The sequence below is a fragment of the Trachymyrmex cornetzi genome, unplaced genomic scaffold, assembly GCF_001594075.2.
Source record: "Trachymyrmex cornetzi isolate Tcor2-1 unplaced genomic scaffold, Tcor1.1 scaffold313, whole genome shotgun sequence".
Taxonomy (NCBI): domain Eukaryota; kingdom Metazoa; phylum Arthropoda; class Insecta; order Hymenoptera; family Formicidae; genus Trachymyrmex; species Trachymyrmex cornetzi.
The window spans coordinates 57,461-82,560 of record NW_017297828.1 but is presented as its reverse complement, the minus strand read 5'-3'; the positions used below and the strand labels follow the sequence as shown (position 1 = coordinate 82,560).

The window sequence follows — 25,100 nt, the reverse complement described above, 5'->3', positions numbered from 1 at the left end:
ATCCTTTTCATGTGTAAATTCCATTGTATTCTTTGTTTGATCAATATTATATTATTGGCAATTATAATATGTCGTTTTTTCTAATAATTAAAGGTATTTTTTTTTAAAGAAGTAAGCTCATTAATTAATATCAAGTGAAAGTTACTCTAACAGAACTGCAATTTAATAAAATAAAAAAAAATGAACGATGCTTAATGTTGAAAATTTAAAGAAAAAACTTATTCTAAATTGATTAAAGAATTTGTGATAAATAACATTTTTACTTTTATATGGTATTAATTTTTATAAAGTTATTAAAAATATCTAATAAAAAATGAAAATTAAATAAATAAATGCTTTATGAATTTTATTTCTTTCTTTTTATATTCTTTAGTTTACTTTTATTATGAACAATTTTATATATTGCTCATTTATTGCAACACAACGACATAATTGAAAAAATATAATCTTTCAGAAAATAAGTTTAAATGTTTGTAATCATTAAAATTTGATAATATTTTGAAACGCAATTTTAATGTAATAACTAATTGTAAAGAAATAAATATATGTTCTTTTTTTTCTTTATGTTTCTATTCTTTTTTTTTGCAAACATTTAAAAAATTGTTTTTTTTAAATAGTGCTGCAAATGAGCGATGTATCATTTTATTTATTTTACATTTCTTAAATATGTATACACGCGCTTTTGTTCAAGGATTTCAGTATTGCTTTACTTTATCTTGTATAAATTATACGATAGTATAATTTATACAAGATGATATATCACGATCTCGCAGATCGTTTAGATTCAAATCACAATGAAGCGTGTCTTGAACGCCAGAGGGTTAGCTGCTTCGTTGCGCGATCGATCGATGTAAGTAGCGCGATTTAACCGGCCCGCCGGGGGTTTCGCGATGGAATTTTCCAAAATTCGAGAGAGCGACTGAATGCCCGATGGGAATTGCAAATTCCCCGACAACCACTTCGGTTCCGTTACGAGCGGGCGTTTCCGCTTGCCTCCGTCCTCTGTAAGCTCCGCTTCGTACGTGTGCCACCCTCGTTTTACTGGTATACACGTAGCTCGGTACGATAGGCAGAATAAAGCCCGTGGCACACACAAAAGATATCTCATTGCACGCAGTTGCAAGTTGCAGCGCGTACTATCTTGCATAGTCCAGAACAGTGCTAGCTTTATGTTTGAAGTTACTTGGATTATTGTATGTACGATAATAATCTAAAATCGTTTTGTAGAAGACAGTCAGGTAAAGAATAGGTCTGTTCGCGTTGCTTGCGCTCTTTGTATTCAGCATCTTCTCTCTCTTTTCAATGCCCAAATATATTTATTTCATTTTAAGTGCAAAAATTTTGGAGGATTTCAAGCAACGATTTAATTATGATTGCAACATTCCAGATATCTTAAACTAGAAAGAGATATATATCTGAAAAATCTTTTTTTTTTTTCTTATAAAAGGAATAGCGTGCACGCAACGTTAATTGCGAGTAATACTCAATAAATTAAGTAACCATTGTTATTTATGTAAAATTTTTGTAAGATGTTTCAGTTAAAGCGAATTATTTAAATTAAGAATAAATTTTTACAATAAATAAAAGACGAATTTCTTTAATTAAAAATCATCAAAAAAAAGCTGCATCTAAATAATATAATAATTCTTGATAAAACTTGATAGAATTAAAATAAAATTATAGTCTTTGAAAAGAGAGAAATTCTCGAATAAATCTGAATTGCTCACAATTTTAATTAAAAATGAGACTTACTGAAATAAATTTAAATTTATTGAAAAAAATTATCATAAAACTAATCTTTTAACAATCAAAAAAAAGTATAATTATATACCACGTGTTCAAGTGTATGAGAAAATCTAAATCCCAGCTTTATCTTCCAATGGAATGGCGTTGCATTCTTAAGAATACAAGTATTTATCGAAGAAATAATAATTGCTTATTCATTGTATTTTCGAGATTAGATATTATAAAGAAAATTTAGAAACATGTCTAACAGAAATGATCAATAAAAATTCTTTACAACACTACGTATTTCAGAAAAATTTTTCTTGGTTGGTCGGTCGATCCAAAAAATATTTGTAGAAAGGCATGAAGAATATAGACATGAGAAATATTTCACAACGATCTATAGCTATCATGAAAACAAGACATTATTATAAAAACGTGACTGCTGTTCACGTGGCTGCATAAAAATTCTCGAATTCTCCAATCATTTTACTCGAAAATCTTCCGTGTTATATTAACAATCTTTTATTTGCAATGGATGCTTGAAATAACACAGTTAATCACTAAACATCTCAAACTAATGTTATTAATAAAACTAAACTCGGAACCATACTCGCGATGGAAACAGGAACAAGGCTACGTTCGGATTCCCACCTGGATGCTCCCCGGATGTCATATTATCCTTGTTGTTTACCGAACGTTAAACAAGGATGACATGACACCCGAGGAGCATCCGAGTGGGAAATCCGAACGCAGTCCAGAGCGTCTTGAAGCTGAAGTGTCGCTGCACTAGTGTCGGAGGGACAGAACTATAGAACTAGATATCTTCTACTAAAAAATCACTATATTTACTAGTTTCACAAAAATCACTGCTCATTTTTCAATCATTGAACAGTCCATAGATCGGCATTCAGAGAGAGCTTCTAATTTTTATGCTTAATTTATGCTTCGGTTTTAACCCTGAAATCCTAAAATTCAACCAATATCCTATATATAGGGCTGTCAGTCTTAATTGGTCCTAACTGAAATCTGTAGGTATTTCATTGGCTGAATTTTAGGATTTTAGAGTTAAGACTGAAGCATGAACCAGGCATAAATTTAACTGTTTCAGGTAAACATGCTGGCTGCGTTCCGTTTCACGCATAATATGCATGATATATCATTTTATTTTTGTTTGACACTCGGCGAACGGCAAGGATAAATGATATATCATGCGCATTATGCGTGAAACGGAAAGTAGCCGCTAATACGATTTTGATTGGTTCATAACATTTTAAAACTATATTTAAAACGGTCTCAAATATAAGAACCAACGATGAACCAGCCTTAAAAAAATCCAAAATTTAATACTAGCCAATTTACTGAAAAATAGTGGCTAATTACTATTTATTTTTAGTATTAGAAGCAGTTGTTCAGTGCTTAATAAATAATTAATCACTACGTTCTAGTACTAAATTTAAGAGAATACTCATTTATAATACATTTCATGGTTTTATCTAAAAAATAATTCAGAAATTTTTTTAATACAATTAATATTATGACAAATTGACACATTTTGCACAATGATATCTCATTACATTTTCAGGATACGTTTCTTTTTATTAACTGTAATAATGCTACAAGAATTCATTAAAGTTTGTCAGACCTAATTATGCATTTTATCATTTTTCCCAGACACTTGACCGCAACAAAAGGGCTGATGTCCTTTTGCACCATGTGCGCCACGGGCTTAAAGATGAACGGCAACGGAGCGCGCTTAGATAGGAGAATGGGTCGAACACCGCGGTTCTCCCCGTGGTGGCTACCCTATGAAATATTCAACGCGCCCACAGGCCACGTCGTCATTGCTTTTGTAGGAACGCAACCGTCGACGCCGCCGTCCCGTCGCGACGAGCCGGCGTCGTTGTCCGTCGGCAGGATGCGTTATTTTTCTTCATTTCCTCAGCTATCACGCTCTCGTCTATCCACACGTTCGTGCTTAGCTCGAGACCTAGGTGCCGATAGTACAGATACATAAACTGTCGCGTTTGCGGCGTACACGTTTGCAATTCATCCTCTTTGCTTTCATCCTCTTTCTACATCCGAATAGCCATTGCATAGCAAAAAAAGTGCAACTCTTGTGCCTTTGGTGAATTTTGGTACACGAGAACGTCATGTCTTTGTATGTGTTCCTAAAACTCATTAGTAAAAGATTAATGACTTTTTGTCCACGTTACTTGGAAACCTTCAAATGGGCAGGTAAAACTATTGGTAAAAAAATGAGCGAGTAAATTGCGTAGTCAACTTAATCTTTATTTATGTAGAAAACAGGTTTAGTGAAATATTATTAGCTCATAAAGAATTAAGATAATTTATATAGTTTCGTAAAAATTTAGATATAAAAAGCATTTGCAGGAAATTGTTAATAATTTGAAAATTTATGAGTTAGACATAAATTATATTATTAATAAACACGTCAATTATTTATTACTATTATTGTTGCTATTAAAATAATTTAATATTTTAAATTATTTAAAAATATTAAAATTACAAAAGTTGATATATTATCAATTAAATATAACTTTTTCTTCTTAATTTACTTGACAATTTTTTATAATTGAGGACAAAATATTGACAGTATACTGAGTGCTCTGTATGCCACTCTTATTTGCCCAAGACACCCAATAACAACGCTGAAAAGCCGCTTTGCGTTGCGAATTAATTCGCCAAATCGGGAAAATGCACATTTTCCGGTGAAGCGAACGGACAAGGACTCCCACTTGCCTGGGCACAAAGTAATTTTTTTTACTCTTAAATCGGTAGAAGTTGTATGCACTCCAGACGTCTGAGCACTCTGTCGCCAATCTGACATCGTTTTAATGAGACTGTGACTAAGCGAGAAAAAAGGAGAGGGAGGGAGGGAGAGAGAGAGAGAGAGAGAGAGAGAGAGAGAGAGAGAGAGGGAGAGAGAGAGAGAGAGAGAGAGAGAGAGAGAGAGAGAGAGGAAGACAGAGGGAGAACGGAGGGCGAGAATAGAGAAAAGAGAACGGCGATAAGGAAGCATTATGGAAGCACGACGAGTTGGGCCGAATTAGCGGCGAGCTAATGACAAAAAGTCGAATTAAAATAACAATTGCGCCAGGACGAGAGGACGACGCGAGGGGATTTAAATCCCTTCAGCCTCCTATCCCTCCAATTCTCCTCCTCCCACTGAGCGGGCGTTCCCTTTTTCACTGGAATATTTTGAAATTGCAAATTTGCGTCGCGTTCTGTCTCTCTTTCTCCTTCTCTCCTCCCTCTCTCATTCTCTCTTTGTCTCGCGAATTTAAATAAAATACGCACCCCATCGATTTGCAGCTTTCCAGGCGGGCGGCGCGGGAGCGGGAATGCATGCGGGGGCTCCTCTTTATCGTTTTCCGATCGCATCGTATTTGGCGGAACGCGACAACGCGGATCGATGTGTTCCTCGCGTAAATGCAAACGTCACGATAATATTCGCGTCATATTTATTTGCAGATAAGTGGATGCTGCGTGGACGGATGACGAAGTTCTAGTGGTGAATCGAGTCGCTGCAGAAATAATTAAACTACGCGTTTTTTAATTTATTCATTTGGGCATGAAACAAATTTAATTTAAAAGTTCGACGATGTATTATAAACACGAATATATATGTTCGGCATTATATTCTGGCTTATCTTTTATTTTAAGGAAATATCTAGGAAACGATATTTTTTATACGTATTTCTTTATCGTGTCTTGCCATCTAATTTACTCTCTAAAACTCGTTTCTTCATTAAACTTGTGCTTAGGTTCAACCTGATGTTTTATTTAATGGGTTTCATCTATGATGATGTCGTGGATCATTTATACGAAATTAAGCTTAACCACAAGTTAACCAGATAACAAAAAACAAGATCTAAATTTCTTGGAGTGAAATCTCATTTCAAAAGAAAATATTGCTCCTATTGAAAGAGTGAAAACATTTGCACTCTTGAATAAGAGTAGCAGATTTTCACTCTTTTTTGGAGTGAGATTTCAATCTTTTAGTGTAAGATTCCAAAAAAAAAAAGAGTGAATCTCATTCCAAAAGAATGAAGTCTTCCCCTAAAAAAAGAGTGAAAATCTACCACTCTTATTCAAGAGTGCAAATATTTTCACTCTTTCTCAATAATGGCAGTATTTTCATTCTTTTGTAGTGAGATTTCACACTCTAAAAAATTTAGAGAGTACCTTATCTTATTATCTAATTTTGTCTTCTCCATCTCGACTGTAATAAAAATACAACGATCGAATGCACTCGTGCAAATCGGGGCGAGGGGCTGTTAAGATACGTACAAGAGGTAAAGCCGATACTTGTCGGCATCTGACGCAGCGGCATGTATCGCGGTGTGCGTTGCTCGATACAATATTATCCACGAAAACACTTGACTGCGAAACGACTTCCAGGGCGAGAATAGCAGCTGGTGCGGCAGTTTGCCGCGGAAAAGAATTTAACGCAGCACGCTCTAGACACGTTTTTTCCATCCTACGAGAGGAGGCACGCTCCAAGACTATTCGGAATGCGAATATACGATGCGATGTGTTATCGAGCCTCGCCTTTACTTCGCCAATTTTCCCGTCGCTACGCATACACATTGTAGCCATTTTGCAAAAATGTTTCGCAAGTCTTTGTCGTTGATGAAAGAGAGCGCTGGCTCTTTATTAATTATTTTGAATGCGGTAATATATCCATTATATGCTATAATGCTGTTTAATATTATATTGATGTTAATATTATATTTGTGCCAGTAATGTCTACTATTGCCGCAGGGTATCTATATTCTTTCTTTGATAATTATCGTTTTATCATAAAATTCAAAGAGCTTAAAATTAATAACGTTACATCAAACTTTTACAATAAAATGAAGTATTAAAATAATTAATATATCGTACAATAAACATTATCTCTAAAATATAATGTAATAATTTTAGCATTTTACGATAACACAATTTTATAATATAAAAGTACTAACTTTTTTACAATAAAATAATTGTATTGTACTATTAATGTACATATAATGTACATAATCTAATAATATTAACCTAACAAAATTAATATTATTTATTAGTGTTATTATATTAAATAACCCACAATTTCAAAATATTACTTACTTGTTATTATATTATTTCCAAATTTTGCTTGAATTGCGAGCCTTTCCTTCTAGAACTTAGAATGTTAGAAATCTAAGACTACTGGAGTGATCATAGATTGCTTAATCGATCTGGATAACGTCCAAATGTGTTCGCGTTGACGACGAAATCAATACGTTGGCGATTATCGGGAACAACTAAAGCTTTCTATATATCGCGGAAGGCTCGCACGTTATCGGACTTATTGAATTCCGAGCCATCTTTGTAAGCTCGTCCGGAGACGTTGGATGGGATAAATGCGGTGGCGGCTGTCAGAAAAGTCGGAATACCCCGGGGATGGTGTGCACAGTTCAGAAGAAGCGGCGAGGAGGATGGAGGAGAAACCGAGAGTGATGAGGGGATGGAGAACCGGCAAGATCCAGAAGATGGAAGAAGAGATGAGAAAGACAAGAATGAAGGGGTGAGAAGAGGTGAGAGTTTTGCGGTACGAACGGACAGGCTAGTCGGTAGGATGAGAAGATGAAGGAAGGGGAGAGCAGAAAGGATGGATTGCCGGTGCCAGGATTAGAGGCGTCTCCATAGATCATAGAGGATACGTTTTGAATAATTTACCCGGGCTATCTGTTTCGTGCGGTGAAGCGAGGGGCGTCGAAGACGATGTCAAGGTTGCGATAAGATTGAGTTTACTTCCAATCACGGGAAAATTGCGATCAGCGACTCGGAACGGCATCTTTTCGCGATAGGGGTGGTGCAGATTGGTAACGAGATTGAGAAGAAATGATCTGTGGAGTTTCCTATGCGATTAAAGATATCGCGGGATTTACAGAAAATACGACTTTGAAGGACGTTACGTAATCTTGATAGGAAGCAGGAAAATCAATTTGTCGAGAATTACTCTGGTATTATCCCAAAGGTATAATCTATTACATTTTTACGAATAGAAATATAAAAAATTAAAATATAAACAAATAAAATTTTTGTAATGTAAAAATGTGTTGAGATTTCCTGAATACTTTATTATTGTAATAATCTTTTGTTTCAATATTTATTAAAATGTATTTATAAAATTAAATTTATGAATATGCATTTATATTATTATTTATTATGAATATTAAAATTTTTGTGACCAAGAATATATTACAATTTTTTACAGACACTTCACATTTACTTCCATTTTGTAAATCTACCTTTGAAAATTCAACATTAGACACACATATACATACTGTACAGATTCACGTATAATTAAAAAAATTATTTACATACTTTGTCCTTTTAGGATAATTTACCTAAAAAGGAAAAAGTGCTGTTTCAAAAGTTTCAAAAGTTCAGAATGTTATTTTATACTGAAAAATGTAGTTTTTGCGTAGCAGCATACCTCTTTTAAAATTATTATATTTTTATTTTATGTAAAATTCTCCCAGAATGGTTAAAAAATTTTAATGTATTTTTTCCCCCTATATTCATACATCTTTTTTATTAGACATCGGATTCACATTTATTCACGCTGTTATTAGCATGACACCTCGCGAATTAAACGCGAACACAAACTGAAACTTAAGATCGGTGTGAGGCAGATGAGAGACGCAGATAAGACTTTTAGAGTGCTCTCTCGAGACAACGATTTTTGTTTACAATTTTGCAGCGCTCTGTAATGATATCGTACACATCTTTTGTCCGCTCTTATTGTCGTTTCATCTGTATTCTCATCAGAGGGAGAAAGCTCGAGAATAAAATATGAGCATTACGAGCAATGGTTCCCCGGCCTCCATCTGAAGAAGCCGCGAAGCTCTTGGCGCTCTTATCTTAATTCGAAAACTTTAGCGAATAGCGACACTGGCTTCTGTTTAATGAGCTTCGTTAGTTGTGATCCTCCATAAAATATATCCCTTTCATACCGCATTTTCTTTTTTAATAAAGATAATTTTCCTGTAAAGTAAATAAAAAACGATTTTCCTACAATTACATTATAATCGATTATTATATGTATATTCAATATCGAGATTGATTCTATTTTCTAAGGAACATAGTAAGTTAAAAGAAAATAAAAATGACTTTATTTTGAAATTCAAAATGATTTTTTGTTACAAAATTTGACCGTTTATTGACTTAAGAGAAAATTAAGTTAAGAATCAAAATAAAGTCATTTTAATTTTTTGTTGATTTTTAATTGTGTGTTCCTTAGGAGAAACCAAATTATTTGTGCAAAACCGAGAATTAGAAGTCGTAAATCTCGTATATTAATTCGAGTTAAATTTCTCCTGTTAAAAGCTGCTTGAAACTTTGGAGATTACGCTAAAAGGGCACTGCTAATTATGTCACACCCAAGGTCTTCGTGTCACGATCCGCCGTTGACAGAAGGAGGCCAAAGGGGGGAGATTATAAGATCCGAGGGAGAGGGGATCTTCGGCTTACTTCACAGCAGTTACGCCCAATGAATGACGTCAGGTGCGTACGTGCAGTACGGTGGAACGTGGAACACGCGCGTTATTCGCTCGCTCCGAAAAGAAACCGAGAGAGCGACGTAACGATGATGCGCAACGATATCACGATTGTGTTGTGCGTGTTGTTGTTGTTCGTCACAACAGGTGAGACTTTCCAAACGAAGATCCAAGAAAGTAAACCGAAGGAAAAATGTGTCTAAAAAGTATCTTGATGAATCCACTTGCGATCGCCATTTTGAAATCAGATCTGTGTTTCATTCTTTGTATTGTTTACGGATGGGCGTGAAAATTTTTCAACGACTGAATGAGGGATCTTCAGTTATTTTAATCAGCTTTAACCGATTTGTCTGAGAATACTCAAATGTCAGTTTTTAGAAAATGTAATAAAAAAATATATGAAGAGGGATATGAATTATAAATATAAAAATATATTTATATTTTTTTCCTGAGGGATATATTTTATTATAATTATTGTTAAAATAAATGGAATAATAACAAAACAAATTTAATATTTCTCTGCAAAACTGTAGAAAAGAGATTAACACTGATAATATAAAAATTTTTTCTGTATATTAATAATTTCTAGGTTAGGAATTGAGGTCTATTCCATCAATTACTCCAGTCATAATACTTCAAATACGACTACTTTACTGCGATCTAATTCAGATTAGTCATCGGGATTCTGTTTTAATTGCCCTAATTAAATCGTCAGGTCAACTCAAATATGTGATTAATGCTGTCATGTTATTTTGGAATGTGCAGGTACCAAAGCGATACGCTGTTACCAGTGTAGCTCTGACACTGATCCAGACAAGGAGGACCTTTGTGGAGCCTACACAAAATTTGACAAAGAGAGGAATGTACCTATCGAGTGTAACAGCGAGGAATCACATATGCCTGGCACATTTTGTGTCAAATATACTGAGCAAAGTCCACGTGGTTTCATTTGTAAGTATATTTTTTATTGAAATAACATTTAGTATTATGTATCTATAAGTAAGCAATATCTAAAAAGAATATTATAGTTAACATGATTTATTCTTATTTTCTATAACAAAAATATAATTAGAAATTACTTTTTTTAATTAGTTGTATCATTTAGTTGTATTTATCATTATTCATCCTAGTATTTATCATTGATACATCCAAAACATTCCAATTTTTAATATATCTATTTACACACACATTTTATTTATTTTATTTAATGAAAAGTTTTTTATAATTAAATAAAGACCTATTTTTTGTGATTACATTATATTTTCGAAGATATAAATTAACTACAATAAATCAAGTTCTTTAAAATTTATGCTACCTGAAAAAATTTGTAATAGAATTACAAAAAAATTAAAATGTTTAGAATTATAAAAGTATTTCTTTATGCAATTTATGCAGAAATTTTCTACCAAACTTTATACACGCTATATTTAATAAAAGCGCCATTACATAATGACGAAAATGATTATCTTATTTATAAATAATAGGTCGATATATCATATTTAATATCCACAAATTCATTTCCGAATTGAGAGAAATCTCACGTTAGGAATATATTTAATTTAATCTAGTACGATAAAATTACGCAAAAAATGCGCTTTATAGAAAATCATCGAATGTATTAGCTGATATGCATGTATGCGTATTTACAGCTTCGAATTCTGAGTTGTACGAGAAGTACGTAATTAATTAATTAATCGGCAATGTTTTAGGGGACGGTAGATGGCGACAGGTGATTCGACGATGCGGTTCTATCTCCAGTACCGGGGTCACGGGGGTCTGTAATTGGGGTGTTCATGAGAACGGCATTTACTGGCAAGAATGTTTCTGCTCTGAGGATGCCTGCAACGCAGCATCCAATCTGATGTCTCTTACCACGCTGTTCCTCACGGCATGCTGTGCCATCGTTACACTATCTTGTTTCAAATGAAAAAAAGTTTACTAATTTTTTAAGTTTTCAAAATATGAAAACGGTAAGATAAATATTGGACCAAAAAGGATCAATATTAGAGCTTTTGTTGTAGGAAACGAGAATATTAGATTACAGCTAACATGCGCGCATAAAGAATGGTACAGATGTTTTTTTTTTTAAGGAATTTTGGAGTTGATTTTTTTTCTTAGCAAAGTTTTAATTAGATATCATAAATATTTTCCTTGTTTCTGTTTAGTATTCAAAATTTAATGTGTATTCAAAATTTATTAAAATAATTAAAAAGTGAAAAAACATACTATGCATATATTTAAAAAATTTTATTCTCTAAAATTTGTAATATTAAATACACAATTTTTATATATAGATAATCGTTGAACTATCGTTAGAAAAAAATCAACTCCGAAATTACCAAAGAATATACTCTGGTTCTAGTTTAAGGAGCCAGCTTGTAAATACATTTAATTTAATCTGTCCATATGCTGTACGTTAAAAGCAGATCTCCAGAATTCTCATTTATGTAAATAGTCTAACAGTAAGATATATGTATATCTATCTATCCGTCCATTTAGCATTACTAAGAAATGAATTATTATTCTGAAATTCCAATTAAAAGCTATAAAACAATTATATAATTATCTAAATTTAATTTTAAAAAGGACTAGTTAGAAGCTAATTAAGTTTTAAAACAATGGATCTGTTTATTATATTTCGAGATAGATATGAAATAAGTTTAAAATATTCAAAACAATAATGAGACAAACCTATTGTTTTTAGTATCTGATTGTCTCAATGAGACACATATTTATTTCCGAAAAATTAAAAAATATTTTAAATTTTATTAAAATAAATTTTATTATAAAAGTGCCTTTTTGTATACAAAGGTAGTGTTCAATCGCTTTCGATAATCTATTTAGAATAGAACGTCAATTATATAAAATATTAACTTTAAAACAACGACGAGTCAAATCGCATGTATTTTACATTAGTATTATAGAAAATTATTTCATAAATTAAAATCTTTGAAGAATCTATAATTTCGATTGAGATTTTGAAAATTTGAATGTTGCGATTTTCGACTGTGTGGCTTAATAATTTCTATTAGATAAATAAAGAATTTCATGCACCTTTTTTCACATGTTGCTTAACATGTTATCGCCTAAAAACTTGCGATTTGTTTATATCGCAGCCTTTTGTAGTTTTAAAGTATTTTATATTTTTCTATGTATATGCATGTATTATGTGATTAAAAAAAATAGACTTATTGTTTAATTGTATACAATTTTATTATATATAAATAAATAAAAAAAAACACGTAAATAATTCTAAATATTAAGTTAACACATTTATATTTTTACAATAAAACTTTCATTAGATAAGATTGAAATAAACGAAAAAAAAAAATATCCTCAATATTTAAAATGTATTTAGTTAATAAGAAAACTTAGGCCTACATTTTTGCAACTTTGAACGCGTTGCTTGAAGCTTTACATTTCATTTCGTTCTTTTTTCCCTCTCGCAGATCCTTTTCGCAGCTTTTTGTGCGGCCGTGAATCTTTGAGAAGCCATTAGATGTGCTCGTCTACGTCGCATGCGGTAACATTAACGGAGCGGAAAAACGCGGTGAAAATGAAACCTACTTTTGTCTCTCGACTTGACTGACTTTTTGCGACGGTCCTAAGGAGAAAGCACGCCTCGCAAGCTGGGAGATTAATGTTTTCCGCGGCAGCGCTGATCGCATCTGCGCGAAATTCTCATTTGCTAACTGTTTACGCCTGCTTAAGTACAACTTACGCTATTTCAGCCGCGTTTAACGCCATGACTGATTAAACTATCCTTTCTTATCTAGATTTATGGCGCATACTTATGCTCTGATGCTTATATTTTTATACGCTTTTATCTTATTTAACTTAGTCTTATAATTAATGATTTTTGAAGAATATTTTTCTTAAGAAAAGTCAGAGTATTTTCAAAAATTCAAATATTTTCGAAATTAAAAAAATTAAATGATTAATTACTGTATATTACATGTAAAATTATATTTCCTTAGTCAGACCAATAAAAAGTAATCTATTTTTATAATATAAAATTAATAAATTTGAAAAGTATAAATTAAAATTTGTTACACTTAACTTTTGCGTAAACTATTATTTTTGTAAATCATATTTAATTTTCCCTTACTTTATGTCTCTCAGTAAAATTAACAGTAATATAACAATATAAATGTAGTATAACACTCAACAATATAAATGTAGTATAACACAAGTGTTACATAATAGTTACATGGTTGAGTGTGAAATTAAAACATTGATGTTATGTTACTGTTAGTTAGTGTTTACTGGACTATGATTGTTAAAAGAAAGTTTGAAATATTTGACATAACAGCATAAAGATTAAATTTTCTCATTTAAAAAGATGATTAATGATATGTATAATATCTATAAATAAGAGGTTTCTTTTTGTGATATTTAAACAAAGCCCATCGAGGACACGCCGTACATTATCCATCATGTCACCGACACACCCGTTAAACAAGCATTGTGTGTGTAAATAAACGATGGTTCTCGAACCGAACTTTTGCGAGAAAGGGTTGTGCCCGCTTAAATCCTCAGGCTCAATGTGGATGCGACCCACTTCCGGTATCAAGCATGAGTCTGAGGACACCCTTCTGAACGTATATACGCTACCCCGTAATACCGGAAATTCGTCGGTTGCGAGTTAATTACGTCACGCGAGACTATTAATGCCTCAACAGATCCGACGTATGCGTTGTATGTACAACAATGGTCTCGGCTATTTAGGCCCTTCTCGTACATTACGTCACCACGTGCCAACCCTCGTTACTCGAGGCGTCGTACGATAATTAAGCTCGTCGCTGCCGGAGCGTTAAAGCAGCAATAGCAACATTGCTGGTGGTTAATAATATTTTGGAAAGGTCTTATCACACGCACCAATCCTTTTCCACTCCTAATATAACACCGGAAGGTTTCCATGGAGGTTTACACCGAAGAGCTATGTTTGCCTTCCAGAATGAACAACTTATACATTGTACCGGGTCTCGCAATCAACGCGCCGTAGTTTATTGTTAGATATTAGAATTATTGACTGTTAATATTTCAGACGAAAATTGTTGAAGAATTAAGACAAATGATGAATTCTTTTGTGAATGAAATTTCAAGTGTAATTATTAATATTTTCCAAGTTGATATTGAATAGATCCTGTTACGGAATTTATATATGTATATATGCTTCCTAATATAATTTATATTAAAAATTAAAAAATCGTAGTAAATAAAAGTATTTCTTAATATTCCGAAATTCTTAATAATGCGGAGTTTCTTGATTGAATACGAATAATAATTTCTAAGTTAGGATTAATAATTTTACGGCAGAGTAAAATTAAATTTAAAATATGCCACATTCTCTCAAAAAAACTTGGAATTCCTCATTAGAGACGCAAAAGATTGTGAGTTTCGTGGACAGGTGCTGTATATTAGTAATCTTCACGATCGAACACTTTATTTTCCACAGTACAGGGTAACTCAATGGCTTCTAGTTATTACATCAGAGCATGCTTAATTAGTCGTCACAAGGGTGGAAAGTGCGCAAACCGCCTCTCTAACGACCCTTCTTATTTTCATAACGCGTGAAGTTAGCTCCCCAACTTCACAAAAAATTAACTTTCTATGGCTCGTACTTATCGTTTGCACATTTCAAATTTTCGCATTTGCACACTTCGGGCGATATTCATAGTCGATTCTTATAATCAAGACCGTCTAAGTATAATTTTAAGATGTCACGAATCAATCAGAGAACCGTATTAGTATCGATCTTAAAATAAGAACGGACTATGAAGATCGACCTACCAGTAAAAAAATTATTCAAAAAACAATTTTAAGTGACCAACTTCACCCTCCCAACTAATAACAAATTAGATCGAAAGTCTCAATCGATAAATTTTCGTTTGCACATTTCGAAACAGATCGATCTTTCATATATATACCTTTAATCAAAAAGTTTTTCAGTTAAAAAGTACAATTAAAATTTCGAGAACGGTTGACTTCGGTATAGGTTCAAATCATAGTTGCTATAAAAATGACATTAATCGATAGATTTTTATTTGCACATTTCAAAACAGTCAATTTTTTGTTTGCGCACTTTTAGTTAAAAGTTATTAATAATTAAAATCTTATACGAAGGGAGAAGTAAAATTTAAAAAATCTTAATTAAAGTTGCATTGCACAACAATTTGTTTTATAACCAGATACAATCAATTTAACGAAAGATGCTAATACATAAAATAACAGAACATTTTCAAATATAAAATGTAATTTCTACATAAGTAAACTCTTACACTTTGTCAAAATAGATATCAATGTTGATGACAAGCGTATGTCAATAATGCGGCCAATGAAGCTTAAAGATTTCAAGATGTAAGCTCTATCAATTCTTGCTAAGAACAAATTAACATTTGGAAATTTATATGAACTTCTCACTGTAGTATTAAACTTCTTTATGTTGTTACATATATAACGTTTGATTTTTTATTTACCAAATCTTGGTCACTCAAATTATTTTGAGATCATTCTTAGATTAACAAATTTTTTTGTTATCTGTAGACAATCGGATAATGTACTTTACATTAAATCTATCTGGATGTCTTCATATATAATTTGCTCATGTTTCCGAATTAAAAATTGAGATAAACGAACGGGAAGAGAAATACACAAATAATGAAATATATAAATTAATTTACTTTTGTATCTTAAATAACAAAATATTAAATTATGAATTCGAATTAGTTTTAATTAACTGCAATTTTAATTTTGATGATACCCGAATTAATCAATGCAAAAAAAATGTATGCTTGTGATAAATATTGAAATACAAGTTTTAAATTTATTGAAGCAATCTCGCTATCACGTTAACATTATATTAAAAAGAATAGTTACAACTAACAATAGTAAAAACTCTGATACTATAATATATACTCAGGATGATCTAAAAAAACAACTGGAAACTTTTAATTATATAGATAAAATATTAAAACAAAAAATAAATAAAACCTATATAATTAACATAAATATTCTTTTAATTTTAATTTTTTCTTTTTAAATCAACCTGAGAAAATTATAACTAAACATTAAATATAATTCATAATAGTTTTAATCGTACATATAAATTTAAATTACACATCATTTTTAATTTATATCAAAATACTTATTGTAGATATAGATTCTTATACATATAAAAATTAAAAATTATGATGTATTCGTGGAAAAGAAAAATAATTTTTTATCACTTTTTATAACAATTCTATCACCTTGTTTGAATATTCTTTTGGTAGATTTTGAAATTCTTTAGTATCCATGATTTCTGTTATATTAAACTTAATAAAAGCTGTTGAATGTCTTTCTAAAAATTTTGCATTAGTTGAAAACGCAAGCTGCATAAGTTCTACGGCATTCTGCATCGTAATATAATGTAGCAAATAATGTTCACACGTTAATTTTAAAGCTACCACATCATATCTATGGGCTATTGTTAACAATCTTTTAAGCATGTCATAATCGCGTGATTCTACTGAACTAGTTAAAATATATATTAACATCATTTTAAAAGCTTGTAATTCATAATTCTTTAATTCATTCGTCATATCTTTTTCTTTCTTGTCATGTGTAAAACAGATTTTCTTAAAGTAGTTACTATTGGTGGCACACAACAATTTTTTTGATATAATATACTGTTCTTTTCCAATTATAAATGTTACTGATTTCTCATTGCTAGATTGAATCTCGTCAAGTGTTGAGTCTTGAGGATATCTCACATCTTTTGAAAATACTGCTGAGGGTGGCAGTAATTTCATTTGTATAGTATCACTTACCAGATTACGAAAAATGTCGAACTTGCAATGTACTAAAAGCGATGTATTATTAGTATCAGCCTTAAATTCGAATCTAGGGAGTTCAATTAACAATGTCTTGTTCGATATACGACCCATAATCGACTTTGATGATAAAACTGTATGAAGCGGATATTTTATAGTAGTAACACATGAACCGTGAAATACTTTATTGGTAAGAATATAAAATCTTACTGTATTTGGAAACTGATCAATTCTATGTGAAACTACTTCAATTGTGTATTGACCGTTTTCTGAAAATGATGGAGAAAAAAACGTATCATATATCTTACAAAGATGCACAAATTGCTCAATTTTCCATGTGTGATCTAATGTAGTGGACTTGACCTGTGTTTCACAATAGCTTTTAATATATGATAAAAAGTATGATGGTGATGCCGTCTGTTTCTTTTCTGGGAGAATCTCAGAAGTATCCTCAGCTTCATCTTCGACAGGAACCTGGAAATAATTTACTTATGAATGATAAAAATGATAAAGATAAGAGTGTCCTAAAAATCTGGTATGCCTCTCTATATACATTTGTTAATAAAAAATAGATTGAATGAGTAAAAAGAGTTCCAAAATTAAAATTCAATTTCACAAAATAGGAATTTTTTAGATACTATATCTAATATCTTTTTTTAAAGTATAAAATAACTATCATTAAATTTTATATAAAATAATCACAAAAAATTTTAATGAATAATCAAGTAACAAAAGAAAACTAGAACATTAAAAAATTTTGTCAAAATTCTGTGTAAAAATTCAATAAAATAATTAGTAAACTGCTTTCTTGCATCTAAACATTGAATAATTTTTATTAAATTTCAAGAAATTTCCATTTATGTAATTTTATATATCTTATATAAATTTTAATTTATTATGCATTTTCTTTTTATATGTTTTATGTGCCATTTCTTAAATGTTTTTTGCATTACAGAGCAAAACCATTAAGTTCTATCTTTAATTTTAACAAATAATACATTCATTTAAAATAAATTTTCTACAATGACAATTTTTAATCACATTACAATTACACATGTAGTAAAAATTAGATTTGATATATTTGGCTATACATATAGTTTTCTTTGTTATACACAGCTACGTTCAAAAACTTTACCCAGGTGCTCCATATGTATGATTTTATCCTTGTTTAACATTCAGTGAATAAGGATAAAATGATACGTGCAGGATGCATCCAGGTTTTCAAAATCAAAGTTTTTGAATGCGACCAAAGTGTATAAACTGTTACTTATTTTAGAAAATATTACGAATGTATTAATTCATTTATGCAAAATTTTATATGTTTTCTAACATTCCAATAATGCCCATTCAACAAAGTTGAAGAGAGAATAACAACTTACTTCTTTCGCTTCCATACTTGTTTGTCTTCCGTTAAAATATCTTGATCGGTTGTACCAAAAATTTTGAGTTTTATGCTTCCCTGATACGCTACTGTCTAGATTTTCTCAACCGAATGATGCCTCGGTGCCTGATCTCGAAAGACTTTAATTCAGCAAAATACTTTGCGATACTGTCCAAATGATGATAACATTAGACACTGCATGTAGCAACTAACTTTCTTTGCTTACTTTTATCAAATCACCCAGGTAGCAAGCTACGTCATTTTGACGTCGTTTTGACGTCAAATGACGTCTTTTTGACGTCAGCTTGCTACCAGGGCATGGTTATCAGCCAATATAAATACAACGTAACTTTGTTTATTTAATATGGCACCTACCTTCTAATTACTAAATCTTTCACCAATAATTCCAATATCAACTTTCAAGCACTTTCAAGTCAGGTGCAGTGTCCCATATATAATATAAGTAACATAGCCGCACACAACTGACAGCGGAGAAGCAGCTTTGCAACTGTTTTAAAATTCTTTAATACGATTGGTTCTTACCTTTAGTTCCTTATGGATTTAAATATATAAATCAATCTTATTGGAGAATTTTGGAACCGTTGCAAAACTGCTTTCTCTGTTGAACGCATTCAAGCTTCTGCACACAGGATGCAGCAATACTTGCCGTGCGATGGAAGTTAACCAATTATTATAACCAATTATTCTTTCACTCTTATAGAAAAGTGATAAATTGATTGGCTACCATGCTAACTTTCATTACGCAACAAATGTTCCCACGTCTTGTGTACAGGAACCATAAAGCCTATTCTATAATGTGCTTTTTGTTTCCTGTTTCTTGCTTTTACCTCTTGCTTTTTTCCCCTTTACAACCGTTTTATCGACAATTGTGTTTCTTGCTACGTATGTTTTGTTTTTTTCGAAGTTCGTTAACTTTTATCTCGGGCGACATAAAACAAAAAACCGGATAAGAAGTAAAAAGACAAGATGTAAAAAAATATAGCAAAAAGCAAAAAACAGAAAACAAAAAGCACATTGTAGAATAGGCTTAAGAATAGTAAGCTCATTCTGTATCAACACCATTAAGCTGAGTATTAACCCTTACTATCTATAATTTGGTGCCTCATCCATACCGTCAAGGGTCACTAGAATGTCTTCGTTTTTTTCACCTCTTCAAAATAATTCAAAAAATTTCTAAAAATTCACCAACATACTTTCAACTTTCTAGAATAAATATTGACTCTTTATTTTGGAAAATAATAAAATGTGTATATATATATATATATATATAATTTATAATTACCGAAAGACTCAAAGAAACTTGCACGTACAGTAATCGCTCGGTCACTAGTTACCCATATTAGTACGTTAAACAACTACATTGTTGATTATGTATAAGCAATCTATAAGAGGAATTAGCATAATTGCTTCGCTCTTATTGGTTGGTTTTGTAGATCTAACTCTTAATTAATTGAATAGAAAAATTTAATTAGCAAATAATGTAAACGCCAAAATGTTGATTGTGCGATTCAGTCATGAGAGAAATAAGGATAAAGGAAAGGATACAGAGATGGCTGTGTTCAGCAGAAAAATAGTTTCGTTTTATGATTCGCAGATAGAATCGTTCCTCTCTAAATCTAAAAAAATGATCCAATCAGCGAGTAGAAAACTTCCAACAGTTGCAAAATAAACGTTCTGCTGAACGGAACCATTGATATAAAGATGTTAAACTAAATAATATGATTTATTAGCAATAATAAAGTTTATTAAATTTCCATCCGATTTATTACATATAAATATTAATGTTAGTTGTAAAGAAACAAAGAGAACTTATTTCTTAAAAATATTTCAACTAAATAGATAATTTCGTTTTCTCTCTCTTCAACGACCAAGTATATGTATATTTATTTCGTTTTAAGTACAAAAATGTTGAAGAATTATGTAATGCAAACAAACCTTAATATCTATAAATACTTAAAATAATACTTAATAATATATATATTATTTAATATTTAAATATTAATATGAAACATAAATATATTTAATAGAAATATTAGAACACATACTACAAAGTTTTACTTTCAATTCGTAATATTTAAAAGACAGAATATAAGAGATTTGTTGAAATAAAAAAATTTTAATAACAGAGTACAAATATATACAAATATATGAAAATCTATTGCAATTAGTTTTTTTTTAGCAGTAGACACAAGTACCACATCACTGAAACTGTAATTTCGAATCACAGAACCGATTCGATTTTATTTTATGAAACATAAATATATTTAATAGAAATATTAGAACACATACTACAAAGTTTTACTTTCAATTCATAATATTTAAAAGACAGAATATAAGAGATTTGTTGAAATAAAAAAATTTTAATAACAGAGTACAAATATATACAAATATATGAAAATCTATTGCAATTAGTTCTTTTTTAGCAGTAGACACAAGTACCACATCACTGAAACTGTAATTTCGAATCACAGAACTGATTCGATTTTATTCCCAGATAGGTGAAGTTTATCTGATTAAGAAATCGATGTATTTCCTGATGTTGTAATATAAAATGCGATTTCATTACATTTTAATAAATATTTAAAAAATGAGATTTAAATCGTATATAAATTTTTACTTCCTAATTAACATAATTTTTTGTTTTTTATTTAAAAAATAAGTTTAAATATATGTAAAATGTACAATTAAAACATATTTATCTCGTTCTTTCAAGAGATACATACACTTAGCTCACTTTTTGAAAATGTGATTTTCTCGAGAGAAAGATTTATATTAAATCTTAAAATTTATATTAGACCTAATCACCATTCGCAGTGTACTCTTTTAATGGCTATATGTGTGTATATTTGCTGCCACTGCTGAATCGAGCAATCGGCAATATTGTCACAAAAGCTGAGATCAATCATCTCTAATTTAGGACAATTCATGAAAATTGCGTGACATATCTCAGCTGTCAGGGATAATGTACCTAACAAATCTAACTGTTTTAAATTTTTACACAATGTCAGTGCTCTTAGATCACGTTCAGTAAGGCCTCTAACAGAGGTCAGGAAAACTTTTTCCAGGTGTTGACAGGAGGAAAACAATCTACGGAAGCTATCACCATGACCAGTTGTACTGCCGCTGTAAATAAAAAAAATGTTTAATCGTAAACAGAAAGACAATACAGCTATTTCAAGATACAAGCATATAAATTTTGATGAATATGATAATTTGTTTGTTTTTAAAAAAACTGGGATTACACACGCATAGATCCGTATGAGAACAATAGACTTATTAGTTAGTAAGTTAATCTCAGATTTGATTCGTCATCCCATAAAGGAATGAGGAAAACGTATTCTGCAAAAAGTGCGACAGAACATGTATTTTCAAAGAAAGTGTGACATAACACGTACCACCAACCAAAATCCACTTCTCGTAGATTTTTGCAGTCAGCAAGGGCATCAATACCTTGCGATGTAAGAGTGTGTGTTTTCCATAAATCTATACTTTCCAAATCTGGACAGAAATTTTTCAATTCCATTGCAACTTCATCTACATTCAGACTTTTGTCGGTGCCTCCTATACGTAAGTGACGCATTCGTATATTTCTTCGCAGTATCTTGCAAAGAGTTTGAGTATTTATATGTGTCCTGTAAAGATCCAAATGCTCCAGGAACTCCAGATTTTCGAGATATGAGAATCCCTTTTCACTTATCGAGTCACAATTACGTAGACCTAATTCTAAGAAAAATATATATGTACCGATTATATAATTTGCTCATGATTATAATAATCATTTGTATATATACCTTTCAAATTTTTGCATATTCTTGAAATTTTAAGCATGGCGTTGTTGTTGATCCATAAGCAGCAATTTAATCGTAAATGTGTTAAGAGACTACCACAAGTGACAAGAAAATTGTCAATTTCCGGGAAAAAAAATGTCTCACACCATGAAAGATCCAACCGTCGTAAATATTTACATCTAGGTGCTAAGTAATACAATGCTTTTTTCTTAATAACGTGCCAATATGGTTTTAAGTTTAAACTTGTATAAAGCAGATGGTCTTGTGCTAAATTATTGAAATGTTTATTTACTCTGCTCATGCGACATAATGACTTTAGGTCCAAGTTTCTTAATATTCTCATTATTATTTCATCCTGCAAGATAAAATATAAAATTTTAATAAGCAAAATAACAGTAAATATTGATATGTGTGACAAAAACTTCTTAGTATACTTTACAGGAAGTGCAGAAAAATTATAACGTGATGGCTTCTTGGATTCATCTAAAGAGTGTTTAACATCTTTCATAAACTTTGAAAGTTCTTCTGATAAAAAGCGTTGCATACTATCAGATCCTTCTTTAAGAGGTGGTACACAATAATAAAGGGATCTTAGCTGAGATGCTAGGTTGCTGTCGTGAAAATTTGCTACTACATCGCTACAAATAACATTGGTACAAACTTATTTGCACTCATCAAAAAAAGAATAAATCTTACTATTGACAATTGTAATACCTTTTGAACAGAACACAATGTTTAATCAATGTCTTCTTAAGATGGATTATATCCAAATATGCATTTTTATAGTTTGGTGTTAAATTATGGATATCCTCATGGCAAGGAGTTTCAAACAAGTCGCAATTAATGCTTATTAACAGATTAGTTAAACTATGATTGTGAGCTGGATCTCTAGGAAAAATCAATTCTGATGTTCCAATAAGCATCACAGCATCTATCTCTGTGTAGTAGTCCAATAAACTGTGGTTAAATTCTAATCTGAGTAGTTTGGTTTTAAAGTCACACGATTGTAAAGGCGGAGAAAATATCCGTGATTTTGGAGGAACAATCTGAGGTGGTCCATTCCACAGTAGAAACCATCGACCTCTAAACTCTTCAGCCCAAATTCGAATTATGCTCCCAGGATTATATACTTCGTATATAGAAACTCTTACTGGATACACAGCTTCATGATACTCAATATCTTGAATATAAAAAATACAATTATATTCTTTCTTCTCAATAGAAATGTATTTTTTAACAATCTTTTATTTATTAATTCAAATATTACATACCAATATAATCTTGGCTCACAACATCTGTATTATTCTGTGGCATATAATCAATTGATCTCGAAGGTGCTTTATCCCACCACGGTCCATAAGTCCTCTGTATGAAACAGTTAGAAAAAAAATATTATAAAATTTTATGGCATTAAAGTAGATTGCTATTATTGGAATGATGTCATTCTAGATATGAATAATTAAGTTGTAATTGATGGATCTCCTACATTTATTTCAATCCTTATTCAAAAATTCTTTGTTCCAAAATTCACTGCTAATGCTAAAAATCTACAGTTTACGTAATGTACACTATAGATTTTCAACACTTGCAATGAATTTTGAAACACGGTTCATATATCTATTATCAGTTTTATGGGAGGTTAATTGAAGAGTTATAAATAAAAGAACAAGGCCGAGATTGCACAAACGTTACTTTAATTTTAAGCAAGGCTTAAAACTCTCTCTCTTTCCATCTCTGTTAACTTTAAAAGTAGAAAAATTTTTAAGCTTTGCTTAAAGTTAGAAGAATGTTGGTGCAATTGGACTTAAAATATAACCATTTGGAAATGCAGAAAAATTTGTAATTGCTTTTCAGCTTTTAAGACAATAACAAGTAAAGAAATACATACCATGGCAAATGTTTGTGCAAAATCTCCATAATTTGGAAATTGACTAAATGGTCCAATTATGTTAGTAGCAGCATAAGATATGCTAGAATTACCGCCATACTGAGAACTAAAGCTACGAACATTCTTCACAAATTGTTGGACAAAATCAACATGATAATTCCTGCCTATGCGTACTCTTTCGACATTATCATTGTCACTGTATAAAGGAGGCTGATGAGGGAGAGATAACATTTTTTAACTGAAAGGAAATAAGAAATAGAAAATATATGTTTTTTAAGTACACATTAAATTATTGTATTTTAATGATATAATTATATTATACTCTATACATAAAAATTAAGATAAATCTGTTATCAGATTCTTAACTCTCTATATCAAGCCAATATCAAGTACAATGGAAAGATCGATTAATTTCATCGAAACTCGCAAAATTGTAACTAAATGACTATATACATCAATATACATGTTATACACACAATACCTATGAATGAGTTAAAGTCAATTTCTTCTCACATCAGTGGAGTATCTGATAATATCAAAGACATAGACTGCGTTCGGGGAGCGCGCTATCAACGCAATTTGTGTCAAACTATCCTTGTTTCACATTTAATGGACGATGAAGATGGAATGACACAAATATCGCTAATAGCGTCTCCCTGAACCCAACCATAGAGAATGGACTGCGCGATCCGTATGCAAGTAATGTATCAAAGGTCGACAAGATGAGAGGGAGGGACCGTAGGAGACGGCCAATCTCCCTCTCATTCTCTCTCTCATTACACCATTGAATGGAAAGAGATAAAAATGGCCGTCTGCCACGGTCCCTCTCTCTCATCCCTATCGATCATTTTGACACACGGATCGCGCAGTGCATTCTTTACGTCTTTGGATAATATTCTATTCACTTCTACTAAAAGCATAAGTTAAAAGTTAACC

At 31.3% G+C, this 25,100-nt stretch overlaps 4 protein-coding genes across 5 annotated transcripts; 1 reads left to right on the top strand and 3 right to left on the bottom strand.

The window, feature by feature from the left end:
- The first annotated feature begins 9,277 nt into the window (after nt 1-9,277).
- Nucleotides 9,278-11,339, top strand: LOC108762651 (uncharacterized). The gene is made up of 3 exons (XM_018509730.1): nt 9,278-9,419; nt 10,038-10,223; nt 10,982-11,339. Exons 1-3 carry the CDS (start codon nt 9,362-9,364, stop codon nt 11,197-11,199), a joined length of 462 nt encoding a protein of 153 aa, XP_018365232.1. The 5' UTR covers nt 9,278-9,361; the 3' UTR covers nt 11,200-11,339.
- Nucleotides 11,340-16,504: 5,165 nt separating this feature from the next.
- On the bottom strand, nt 16,505-17,065 carry LOC108762624 (BTB/POZ and MATH domain-containing protein 5). The gene has a single exon (XM_018509696.1). The coding sequence runs from the start codon at nt 17,063-17,065 to the stop codon at nt 16,505-16,507; it is 561 nt and encodes a 186-aa protein (XP_018365198.1).
- Nucleotides 17,066-17,087: 22 nt separating this feature from the next.
- LOC108762623 (uncharacterized) lies at nt 17,088-18,924 on the bottom strand. The gene is made up of 4 exons (XM_018509695.1): nt 18,843-18,924; nt 18,466-18,635; nt 17,175-17,560; nt 17,088-17,115 (listed from the first exon to the last, which is right to left on the bottom strand). The coding sequence occupies exons 2-4, from the start codon at nt 18,478-18,480 to the stop codon at nt 17,088-17,090; spliced, it is 429 nt and encodes a 142-aa protein (XP_018365197.1). The 5' UTR covers nt 18,481-18,635; nt 18,843-18,924.
- Nucleotides 18,925-21,193: 2,269 nt separating this feature from the next.
- On the bottom strand, nt 21,194-24,714 carry Fbxl4 (F box and leucine-rich-repeat gene 4). 2 transcript variants are annotated; one of them, XM_018509708.1, is made up of 8 exons: nt 24,646-24,714; nt 24,165-24,402; nt 23,548-23,641; nt 22,991-23,456; nt 22,716-22,914; nt 22,280-22,631; nt 21,884-22,211; nt 21,194-21,611 (listed from the first exon to the last, which is right to left on the bottom strand). In XM_018509708.1, exons 2-8 carry the CDS (start codon nt 24,393-24,395, stop codon nt 21,290-21,292), a joined length of 1,992 nt encoding a protein of 663 aa, XP_018365210.1. In that variant the 5' UTR covers nt 24,396-24,402; nt 24,646-24,714; the 3' UTR covers nt 21,194-21,289. The 2 variants fall into 2 exon arrangements, with proteins under 2 accessions (XP_018365210.1, XP_018365209.1); XM_018509707.1 differs by having other exon boundaries at nt 22,280-22,914.
- Between the last annotated feature and the right edge of the window lie 386 nt (nt 24,715-25,100).